The 12,825-nt window shown below is 41.6% G+C and overlaps 1 protein-coding gene across 1 annotated transcript in view; it reads left to right on the top strand.

The window, feature by feature from the left end:
* The window catches only part of LOC110503039 (integrin alpha-9), a 160,592-nt gene that overhangs the window by 46,160 nt on the left and 101,607 nt on the right, over nt 1-12,825 (top strand). Inside the window, exons 11-14 of the mRNA XM_036960871.1 lie at nt 1,657-1,751; nt 3,402-3,492; nt 6,348-6,393; nt 11,610-11,764. Of these exons, the coding sequence (XP_036816766.1) occupies nt 1,657-1,751; nt 3,402-3,492; nt 6,348-6,393; nt 11,610-11,764 (387 nt within the window). The remainder of the gene's footprint in view (nt 1-1,656; nt 1,752-3,401; nt 3,493-6,347; nt 6,394-11,609; nt 11,765-12,825) is intronic.

Genomic DNA, 12,825 nt, shown 5'->3' with positions numbered 1-12,825 from the left:
AAAAGTTATTTTAAGTGCACTATGTCAATTTGATGGAAACAACTCTGGTGGGAAAATGTGCATATTGTTTTTATGCTGATTTTTGAATGTCCGCATCAAAATCTGTAGCCAATTTCCACTCGATATGATTACGTCTTTTTAGATAAGACGAATTCACTACAAAAGTTAAAGATAAGCCATACAATAACTTTATACCCAACAATTACATTCAGTATGTTTAAATTTCTTTCAGAATTTCTTTCAGCTTTTTTTTTTAAATATTTGACCATGTAAAATAAATATGATGAGGTACTTAGTAGACTACATGTATGTTGCTAAATCACATTATAAACCTTGAAGACTTCCTTATCCATGATATGATTCAGTTTTAAAACATTCACTTTTCGCTGAGGCATGCTATAACAATATCACTGAAAAACTGTTTTTGTTTTTAAGGCAATTTCCAGGTTTTGTTGCCAGGGAGGATAAGGGGACATAGTCTTCGTCCCAAATGGCACCCTATTCCTTGCATAGTGCACAACTTTTGACCAGAGCCCTACCTATGGGTGACATGTCGAAGTATGATAATTTTGCCTTCAGCTTTATGGTTCTGTTTCCACTCTCACAGAGGTATCATATTGGGGTTTATGGGCACTGACAACACTTGTCTTTCAAGACAGGGTTTCCCAAACTCAGTCCTGCCCCCCCCCCCCCCCCCCTGGGTGCATGTTTTGGTTTTTACCCTGGCACTACACAGCTGATTCAAATAACCAACTCATCATCAAGCTTTGATTATTTGAATCAGCTGTGTAGTGCTAGGACAAAACATTTAATGTGCTCTCTCTCACTGCCTCTCTCTCTCTCTCTGCCTCTCTCTCTCTCTCTCTGCCTCTCTCTCTCTCTCCCTGCCTCTCTCTCTGCCTCCCTCTCTCTCTCTCTCTCTCTGCCTCTCTCTCTCTCTCTGCCTCTCTCTCTCTCTCTGCCTCTCTCTCTATCTCTGCCTCTCTTTCTCTGCCTCCCTCTCTCTCTCTGCCTCTCTCTGCCTCCCTCTCTCTCTCTCTCTCTCTCTCTCTGCCTCTCTCTCTCTCTGCCTCCCTCTCTCTCTCTCTCTCTCTCTGCCTCTCTCTCTCTCTGCCTCTCTCTCTCTCTCTGCCTCTCTTTCTCTGCCTCCCTCTCTCTCTCTGCCTCTCTCTGCCTCCCTCTCTCTCTCTCTCTCTCTCTCTGCCGCTCTCTCTCTCTGCCTCCCTCTCTCTCTCTCTCTCTCTCTGCCTCTCTCTCTCTCTGCCTCTCTCTCTCTCTCTGCCTCTCTCTCTCTGCCTCTCTCTCTCTCTCTTTCGCTGCATCTCTCTCTCTCTCGCTGCATCTCTCTCTCTCTCGCTGCATCTCTCTCTCTGCCTCTCTCTCTCTCTGCCTCTCTCTCTCTCTCTGCCTCTCTCTCTCTCTCTCTCTCGCTGCATCTCTCTCTCTCTGCCTCTCTCTCTCTCTCTCTCTCTCTGCCTCTCTCTCTCTCTCTGCCTCTCTCTCTCTCTCTGCCTCTCTCTCTCTCTCTCTCTCTCTCTGCCGCTCTCTCTCTCTCTGCCGCTCTCTCTCTCTCTGCCGCTCTCTCTCTCTCTGCCGCTCTCTCTCTCTCTGCCGCTCTCTCTCTCTCTGCCGCTCTCTCTCTCTCCTTCTCTCTAGATGTGGCCATAGGAGCACCCAAAGAAGATGACTACGGTGGAGCGGTTTACATTTACCATGGTGATGCCACAGGAATCGTCACCAAATATTCTATGGTAAAGACACTTTCAATGGTTAGATACAAGTAATCAACACCTTGGGTGCATCATCATCTGTTTTTCATTTCTAGTTTAGTGAGCGCGCACAAACACACCGTATTGTGTTAGCAATAAAGATAAGATCACAGCTACATCTATGTTGACACAGCAGCAGTATTCACAATTACACCCTATTCCCTATAGTGCATTACTCTTCAACAGAGCCCTATGTGCACTGAATAGGGAATAGGGTTCCATTTTGGAAGCAACCTCTGACCAATGTGTTATAATGACCCAGGTGGTAATGTTATCCTGGGAGGAGATTTTACACACACTCCCACAGGAGTGTGTTTTCATTAACCTGTAGTCCGGTACAAAGTACTAATCTAATGTCAAGACACACTCACACAAACACAGGAGTGTGTTTTCATTAACCTGTAGTCCAGTACAAAGTACTCATCTAATGTCAAGACACACTCACACAAACACTGGAGGAAATGCAGAACAAAGGATCCCCACAATGGATATTAGCCCCATGAAACATTATACAGTGTGAGTCCCAAATGGCATTACTTAGCCAATATGTTCCAGGTCAAAGTAGTGCACTACATAGGGAGTAGGGTCCATCAGCAGTCCATCAGCTTTATCTACTGAAAGATACAGAGATACAGTATCAGGTGAAATGTAATAGTCTTCTCCAATCCTAGCCTTATTCAGTCTGTTCTAGTAGTGGTAGTAGACAGTGGTCTGTTATAGTAGTGGTAGTAGACAGTGGTCTGTTATAGTAGTGGTAGTAGACAGTGGTAGCAGACAGTGGTCTGTTATAGTAGTGGTAGCAGACAGTGGTCTGTTATAGTAGTGGTAGCAGACAGTGGTCTGTTATAGTAGTGGTAGCAGACAGTGGTCTGTTATAGTAGTGGTAGCAGACAGTGGTCTGTTATAGTAGTGGTAGTAGACAGTGGTCTGTTATAGTAGTGGTAGTAGACAGTGGTCTGTTATAGTAGTGGTAGCAGACAGTGGTCTGTTATAGTAGTGGTAGTAGACAGTGGTCTGTTATAGTAGTGGTAGTAGACAGTGTTCTGTTATAGTAGTGGTAGCAGACAGTGTTCTGTTATAGTAGTGGTAGCAGACAGTGGTCTGTTATAGTAGTGGTAGCAGACAGTGGTCTGTTATAGTAGTGGTAGCAGACAGTGGTCTGTTATAGTAGTGGTAGCAGACAGTGGTCTGTTATAGTAGTGGTAGCAGACAGTGGTCTGTTATAGTAGTGGTAGCAGACAGTGGTCTGTTATAGTAGTGGTAGTAGACAGTGGTCTGTTATAGTAGTTGTAGCAGACAGTGTTCTGTTATAGTAGTGGTAGCAGACAGTGTTCTGTTATAGTAGTGGTAGCAGACAGTGTTCTGTTATAGTAGTGGTAGCAGACAGTGGTCTGTTATAGTAGTGGTAGCAGACAGTGTTCTGTTATAGTAGTGGTAGCAGACAGTGTTCTGTTATAGTAGTGGTAGCAGACAGTGGTCTGTTATAGTAGTGGTAGCAGACTGGTGCTTAGACGGTATGTCTCTGATCCCTACTGCTACAGTAATGTGTTCGCAGTGTTTGGTCTTCAGGTCAGTGTGTGTGCTTGCATGTATGTATATGTTCTATCTCACGTTTTATATCATTCATTGCAGAGAGTGTCTGGACAGAGCATTAACCCCACCCTCCAGATGTTCGGCCAATCAATCTCTGGCAATGTGGACATGGACAGCAATGGATATCCAGGTAGGGTCATACTATACAGTACAATACAGACATGATGCAACATAGCCAACACTAGGTGTAGGGCTAATGAAACACCTAGGACCTACATCTCAACATAGCCAACACTAGGTGTAGGGCTAATGAAACACCTATGACCTACATCTCAACATAGCCAACACTAGGTGTAGGGATAATAAAACACCCAGGACCTACGTCTCAACTTCATGTCGTTATTATATACAGTTGAAGTCGGAAGTTTACATACATTTAAGTTGGAATCATTAAAACTCATTTTTCAACCACCACAAATTTCTTGTTAACAAACTATAGCTTGGCAAGTTGGTTAGGACATCTACTTTGTTCATGACACAAGTCATTTTTCCAACATTTTTTTATAGACAGATTATTTCACTTATAATTCACTGTATCACAGTTCCAGTGGGTCAGAAGTTTACATGCACTAAGTTGACTGTGCCTTTAAACAGCTTGTAAAATTCCAGAAAATGATGTCATGGCTTTAGAAGCTTCTGACAGGCTAATTGACATAATTTGAGTCAATTGGAGGTGTACCTGTGGATGTATTTCAAGGCCTACCGTCAAACGCAGTGCCTCTTTGCTTGACATCATGGGAAAATCAAAAGAAATCAGCCAAGACCTCAGAAAACAATTGTAGACTTCCACAAGTCTGGTTCATCCTTGGGAGAAATTTACAAACGCCTGAAGGCACCACGTTCATCTGTACAAACAATAGTACGCAAGTATAAACACCATGGGACCACGCAGCCGTCATACCACTCAGGAAGGAGACGCGTTCTGTCTCCTAGAGATTAACGTATTTTGGTGCGAAAAGTGCAAATCAATCCCAGAACAACAGCAAAGGACTTTGTGAAGATGCTGGAGGAAACACGTGCTAAATTATCTATATCCACAGTAAAAGATCGTAGGGACAAGATCCAGGGACAAAGAACATACTTTTTGGAGAAATGTCCTCTGGGCTGATGAAACAAAAATAGAACCGTTTGGCCATAATGACCATCGTTATGTTTAGAGGAAAAAGGTGGAGGCTTGCAAGCCGAAGAACACCATCCCAACCGTGAAGCGAGGGGGTGGCAGCATCATGTTATGGGGGTGCTTTTCTGCAGGAGGGACTGGTGCACTTCACAAAATAGATGGCATCATGAGGGAGGAAAATTATGTAGATATATTGAAGCAACATCGCAAGACATCAGTTAAAGCTTGGTCGCAAATGGGTCTTTCAAATGGACAATCACCCCAAGCATACTTCCAAAGTTGTGGCAAAATGGTTTAAGGTCAACAAAGTCAAGGAATTGGAGTGGCCATCATAAAGCCCTGACCTCAATCCTATAGAAAATTTGTGGGCAGAACTGAAAAAGCTTGTGCGAGCAAGGAGGCCTACAAACCTGACTCAGTTACACCAGCTCTGTGAGGAGGAATGGGCCAAAATTCACCCAATTTATTGTGGGAAGCTTATGGAAGGCTTCCCAAAATGTTGGACCCAAATTAAACAATTTAAAGGCAATGCTACCAAATACTAATTGAGTGTTTGTAAACTTCTGACCCACTGGGAATGTGATGAAAGAAATACAATCTGAAATAAATAATTCTCTACTTTTATTCTGACATTTCCCATTCTTAAAATAAAGTGGTGATGCTAACTGACCTAAGACAGGGAATTTTTACTGGGATTAAATGTCAGGAATTGTGAAAAACTGAGTTTAAATATATTTGGCTAAGGTGTATGTAAACTTCTGACTCCAACTGTACCTGCTTGATTAGATTTAGATAAAATAAAATGAACTCAGAATCAGCAGACAAAGTAAAGGATGTCCAAAGAGCTTTGTTGCATTGCTCACTCCTTCTCCTGTCTGTCTGACTCTGAGTCAGCCAGTAACACTCCTTCTCCTGTCTGTCTGACTCTGAGTGGTTACTGGTCAGCCAGTAACACTCCCTCTCCTTTCTGTCTGACTCTGAGTGGTTACTGGTCAGCCAGTAACACTCCTGTCTGTCTGACTCTGAGTGGTTACTGGTCAGCCAGTAACACTCCTGTCTGTCTGAGTCTGAGTGGTTACTGGTCAGCCAGTAACACTCTTGTCTGTCTGACTCTGAATGGTTACTGGTCAGCCAGTAACACTCCTGTCTGTCTGACTCTGAGTGGTTACTGGTCAGCCAGTAACACTCCTGTCTGTCTGACTCTGAGTGGTTACTGATCAGCCAGTAACACTCCTTTCTGTCTGAGTCTGAGTGGTTACTGGTCAGCCAGTAACACTCCTGTCTGTCTGACTCTGAGTGGTTACTGGTCAGCCAGTAACACTCCTGTCTGTCTGACTCTGAGTGGTTACTGGTCAGCCAGTAACACTCCTTTCTGTCTGACTCTGAATGGTTACTGGTCAGCCAGTAACACTCCTGTCTGTCTGAGTCTGAGTGGTTACTGGTCAGCCAGTAACACTCCTGTCTGACTCTGAGTGGTTACTGGTCAGCCAGTAACACTCCTTTCTGTCTGAGTCTGAGTGGTTACTGGTCAGCCAGTAACACTCCTGTCTGTCTGACTCTGAGTGGTTACTGGTCAGCCAGTAACACTCCTGTCTGTCTGACTCTGAGTGGTTACTGGTCAGCCAGTAACACTCCTGTCTGACTCTGAGTGGTTACTGGTCAGCCAGTAACACTCCTGTCTGTCTGACTCTGAGTGGTTACTGGGCTCCACATCAATCGTGTACATTTAGAACTAGAACAGAAAAAAACAGGTATGAGAACCCACAAAGGCCATCACTTGTTAATGATGACCTTTGTGCATCGTGCCATATCTTCAAAGAACGAGAGAGATCTGCTGCGCTCATTTTTTTGTTCTTTCATTGCAGATATTACCATTGGTGCTTTTATGGCTGATAGCGTGGTGTTATTGAGGTAAGTGGTTGTAAGTCAGGCTTTGTTCCAATGTTCATACCAGCATACCACTTTGAATGCAGGCCCAATATGTTGCTCAATTGTAATTGGGACTATGCTAGTGTAGATATTGGAACATAGTAATATAAACACCTTTTTAATTTTTTATTTTTTTTATTTCACCTTTATTTAACCAGATAGGCTAGTTGAGAACAAGTTCTCATTTGCAACTGCGACCTGGCCAAGATAAAGCATAGCAGTGTGAACAGACAACACAGAGTTACACATGGAGTAAACAATTAACAAGTCAATAACACAGTAGAAAAAAAAGAAGTCTATATACATTGTGTGCAAAAGGCATGAGGAGGTAGGCGAATAATTAAAATTTTGCAGATTAACACTGGAGTGATAAATGGTCATGTACAGGTAGAGATACTGGTGTGCAAAAGAGCAGAAAAGTAAATAAATATAAACAGTATGGGGAAGAGGTAGGTAAAATTGGGTGGGCTATTTACCGATAGACTATGTATAGCTGCAGCGATCGGTTAGCTGCTCAGATAGCAGATGTTTGAAGTTGGTGAGGGAGATAAAAGTCTCCAACTTCAGCGATTTTTGCAATTCGTTCCAGTCACAGGCAGCAGAGAACTGGAACGAAACAGTGGAACACAGTAGTATAAACACATACATTGGAACACAGTAGTATAAACACATACAGTGGAACACAGTAGTATAAACACATACAGTGGTATAAACACATACAGTAGTATAAACACATACATTGGAACATAGTAGTATAAACACATACAGTTGAACATAGTAGTATAAACACATACAGTGGAACATAGTAGTATAAACACATACAGTGGAACATAGTAGTATAAACACATACAGTGGAACATAGTAGTATAAACACATACAGTGGAACATAGTAGTATAAACACATACAGTTGAACATAGTAGTATAAACACATACAGTTGAACATAGTAGTATAAACACATACAGTGGAACACAGTAGTATAAACACATACAGTTGAACATAGTAGTATAAACACATACAGTAGTATAAACACATACAGTTGAACATAGTAGTATAAACACATACAGTTGAACATAGTAGTATAAACACATACAGTGGAACATAGTAGTATAAACACATACAGTTGAACATAGTAGTATAAACACATACAGTGGAACACAGTAGTATAAACACATACAGTTGAACATAGTAGTATAAACACATACAGTTGAACATAGTAGTATAAACACATACAGTTGAACATAGTAGTATAAACACATACAGTAGTATAAACACACAGTGGTATAAACACATACAGTGGAACATAGTAGTATAAACACATACAGTTGAACATAGTAGTATAAACACATACAGTTGAACATAGTAGTATAAACACATACAGTAGTATAAACACACAGTGGTATAAACACATACAGTGGAACATAGTAGTATAAACACATACAGTGGAACATAGTAGTATAAACACATACAGTTGAACATAGTAGTATAAACACATACAGTAGTATAAACACACAGTGGTATAAACACATACAGTGGAACATAGTAGTATAAACACATACAGTGGAACATAGTAGTATAAACACATACAGTGGAACATAGTAGTATAAACACATACAGTGGAACATAGTAGTATATAGACATACAGTAGTATAAACACATACAGTAGTATAAACACATACAGTAGTATAAACACATACAGTAGTATAAACACATACAGTTGAACATAGTAGTATAAACACATACAGTGGTATAAACACATACAGTAGTATAAACACATACAGTGGAACATAGTAGTATAAACACATACAGTGGAACATAGTAGTATAAACACATACAGTGGTATAAACACATACAGTAGTATAAACACATACAGTGGTATAAACACATACAGTAGTATAAACACATACAGTGGTATAAACACATACAGTAGTATAAACACATACAGTGGAACATAGTAGTATAAACACATACAGTGGAACATAGTAGTATAAACACATACAGTGGAACATAGTAGTATATAGACATACAGTAGTATAAACACATACAGTAGTATAAACACATACAGTAGTATAAACACATACAGTAGTATAAACACATACAGTGGAACATAGTAGTATAAACACATACAGTAGTTTAAACACATACAGTGGAACATAGTAGAATAAACACATACAGTGGAACATAGTAGAATAAACACATACAGTGGAACATATTGTATATTGTGTTGGTTGTAGGTCCATTGACACTATGTTGTATTGTGTTGGTTGTAGGTCCATTGACACTATGTTGTATTGGTTGTAGGTCCATTGACACCATGTTGTATTGTGTTGGTTGTAGGTCCATTGACACCATGTTGTATTGTGTTGGTTGTAGGTCCATTGACACCATGTTGTATTGTATTGGTTGTAGGTCCATTGACACCATGTTGTATTGTGTTGGTTGTAGGTCCATTGACACCATGTTGTATTGTGTTGGTTGTAGGTCCATTGACACTATGTTGTATTGTGTTGGTTGTAGGTCCATTGACACTATGTTGTATTGTATTGGTTGTAGGTCCATTGACACTATGTTGTATTGGTTGTAGGTCCATTGACACTATGTTGTATTGGTTGTAGGTCCATTGACACCATGTTGTATTGGTTGGTTGTAGGTCCATTGACACTATGTTGTATTGTGTTGGTTGTAGGTCCATTGACACCATGTTGTATTGTGTTGGTTGTAGGTCCATTGACACTATGTTGTATTGTGTTGCTTGTAGGTCCATTGACACTATGTTGTATTGTGTTGGTTGTAGGTCCATTGACACCATGTTGTACTGGTTGTAGGTCCATTGACACCATGTTGTATTGTGTTGGTTGTAGGTCCATTGACACTATGTTGTATTGTGTTGGTTGTAGGTCCATTGACACTATGTTGTATTGTGTTGGTTGTAGGTCCATTGACACTATGTTGTATTGTGTTGGTTGTAGGTCCATTGACACTATGTTGTATTGTGTTGGTTGTAGGTCCATTGACACTATGTTGTATTGTGTTGGTTGTAGGTCCATTGACACTATGTTGTATTGTATTGGTTGTAGGTCCATTGACACTATGTTGTATTGTGTTGGTTGTAGGTCCATTGACACTATGTTGTATTGTGTTGGTTGTAGGTCCATTGGCACCATGTTGTATTGTGTTGGTTGCAGGTCCATTGACACTATGTTGTATTGGTTGTAGGTCCATTGACACCATGTTGTATTGTATTGGTTGTAGGTCCATTGACACTATGTTGTATTGTGTTGGTTGTAGGTCCATTGACACTATGTTGTATTGTGTTGGTTGTAGGTCCATTGACACTATGTTGTATTGTGTTGGTTGTAGGTCCATTGACACCATGTTGTATTGGTTGTAGGTCCATTGACACTATGTTGTATTGTGTTGGTTGTAGGTCCATTGACACTATGTTGTATTGTGTTGGTTGTAGGTCCATTGACACCATGTTGTGTTGTATTGGTTGTAGGTCCATTGACACTATGTTGTATTGTGTTGGTTGTAGGTCCATTGACACCATGTTGTATTGTGTTGGTTGTAGGTCCATTGACACTATGTTGTATTGGTTGTAGGTCCATTGACACCATGTTGTATTGTGTTGGTTGTAGGTCCATTGACACTATGTTGTATTGTGTTGGTTGTAGGTCCATTGACACTATGTTGTATTGTGTTGGTTGTAGGTCCATTGACACTATGTTGTATTGTATTGGTTGTAGGTCCATTGACACTATGTTGTATTGTATTGGTTGTAGGTCCATTGACATCATGTTGTATTGGTTGTAGGTCCATTGACACCATGTTGTATTGTGTTGGTTGTAGGTCCATTGACACCATGTTGTATTGAATTGGTTGTAGGTCCATTGACACCATGTTGTATTGTGTTGGTTGTAGGTCCATTGACACTATGTTGTATTGTGTTGGTTGTAGGTCCATTGACACTATGTTGTATTGTGTTGGTTGTAGGTCCATTGACACTATGTTGTATTGGTTGTAGGTCCATTGACACTATGTTGTATTGTATTGGTTGTAGGTCCATTGACACTATGTTGTATTGTGTTGGTTGTAGGTCCATTGACACCATGTTGTATTTGTTGTAGGTCCATTGACACTATGTTGTATTGTGTTGGTTGTAGGTCCATTGACACTATGTTGTATTGTGTTGGTTGTAGGTCCATTGACACCATGTTGTATTGTGTTGGTTGTAGGTCCATTGACACTATGTTATATTGTGTTAGTTGTAGGTCCATTGACACTATGTTGTATTGGTTGTAGGTCCATTGACACCATGTTGTATTGTGTTGGTTGTAGGTCCATTGACACCATGTTGTATTGTGTTGGTTGTAGGTCCATTGACACTATGTTGTATTGTGTTGGTTGTAGGTCCATTGACACTATGTTGTATTGTATTGGTTGTAGGTCCATTGACACTATGTTGTATTGTGTTGGTTGTAGGTCCATTGACACCATGTTGTATTGTATTGGTTGTAGGTCCATTGACACTATGTTGTATTGTGTTGGTTGTAGGTCCATTGACACTATGTTGTATTGTGTTGGTTGTAGGTCCATTGACACTATGTTGTATTGTGTTGGTTGTAGGTCCATTGACACCATGTTGTATTGTATTGGTTGTAGGTCCATTGACACTATGTTGTATTGTATTGGTTGTAGGTCCATTGACACCATGTTGTATTGTGTTGGTTGTAGGTCCATTGACACCATGTTGTATTGTGTTGGTTGTAGGTCCATTGACACTATGTTGTATTGTGTTGGTTGTAGGTCCATTGACACTATGTTGTATTGTATTGGTTGTAGGTCCATTGACACTCTGTTATATTGTATTGGTTGTAGGTCCATTGACACTATGTTATATTGTATTGGTTGTAGGTCCATTGACACCATGTTGTATTGTGTTGGTTGTAGGTCCATTGACACCATGTTATATTGTGTTGGTTGTAGGTCCATTGACACCATGTTGTATTGTGTTGGTTGTAGGTCCATTGACACTATGTTATATTGTATTGGTTGTAGGTCCATTGACACTATGTTATATTGTGTTGGTTGTAGGTCCATTGACACCATGTTGTATTGTGTTGGTTGTAGGTCCATTGACACTATGTTGTATTGTACTGGTTGTAGGTCCATTGACACCATGTTATGTTTGGTGTTTAGGTCCCGGCCGGTGATCACTGTGGACGTGTCTATCTACCTGCCTGTCTCCATCAACATCTCTGTGCCTCAGTGTCACGAGGGACCACAACACCTCAACTGTTTCAACGCAAGAGTCTGCCTGCTCTTCAGAGGAAAACACCTGCCAGGACAGATAGGTGAGCACTAATACAACTACACACATCTGTGTTCTGGCGTGGTCCTGGTTGACTGTTCTAGCGTGTTCCTGGTTGACTGTTCTAGTGTGTTCCTGGTTGACTGTTCTAGCGTGTTCCTGGTTGACTGTTCTGGTGTGGTCCTGGTTGACTGTTCTAGCGTGTTCCTGGTTGACTGTTCTAGCGTGTTCCTGGTTGACTGTTATGGTGTGGTCCTGGTTAACTGTTCGGCGTGGTCCTGGTTGACTGTTATGGAGTGGTCCTGGTTGACTGTTCGGCGTGGTCCTGGTTGACTGTTATGGCGTGGTCCTGGTTGACTGTTCTGGTGTGGTCCTGGTTGACTGTTCTAGAGTGTTCCTGGTTGACTGTTCTGGTGTGGTCCTGGTTGACTGTTCTGGCGTGTTCCTGGTTGACTGTTCTAGCGTGTTCCTAGTTGACTGTTATGGTGAGGTCCTGGTTGACTGTTATGGAGTGTTCTTGGTTGACTGTTCGGCGTGGTCCTGGTTGACTGTTATGGCGTGGTCCTGGTTGACTGTTCTGGTGTGGTCCTGGTTGACTGTTCTAGAGTGTTCCTGGTTGACTGTTCTGGTGTGGTCCTGGTTGACTGTTCTAGCGTGCTCCTGGTTGACTGTTCTAGCGTGTTCCTGGTTGACTGTTATGGCGAGGTCCTGGTTGACTGTTCTGGTGTGGTCCTGGTTGACTGTTCTAGCGTGCTCCTGGTTAAGTGTTATGGTGTGGTCTTGGTTGACTGTTATGGCGAGGTCCTGGTTGACTGTTCTAGAGTGTTCCTGGTTGACTGTTCTGGTGTGGTCCTGGTTGACTGTTCTAGCGTGCTCCTGGTTGACTGTTCTAGCGTGTTCCTGGTTGACTGTTCTAGAGTGTTCCTGGTTGACTGTTCTGGTGTGGTCCTGGTTGACTGTTCTAGCGTGCTCCTGGTTAAGTGTTATGGTGTGGTCTTGGTTGACTGTTATGGCGAGGTCCTGGTTGACTGTTATGGCGAGGTCCTGGTTGACTGTTATGGCGTGGTCCTGGTTGACTGTTATGGCGTGGTCTTGGTTGACTGT

Source organism: Oncorhynchus mykiss, chromosome 23 (genome assembly GCF_013265735.2).
Source record: "Oncorhynchus mykiss isolate Arlee chromosome 23, USDA_OmykA_1.1, whole genome shotgun sequence".
NCBI lineage: Eukaryota > Metazoa > Chordata > Actinopteri > Salmoniformes > Salmonidae > Oncorhynchus > Oncorhynchus mykiss.
This window is presented reverse-complemented; position numbering and strand designations above follow the sequence as displayed.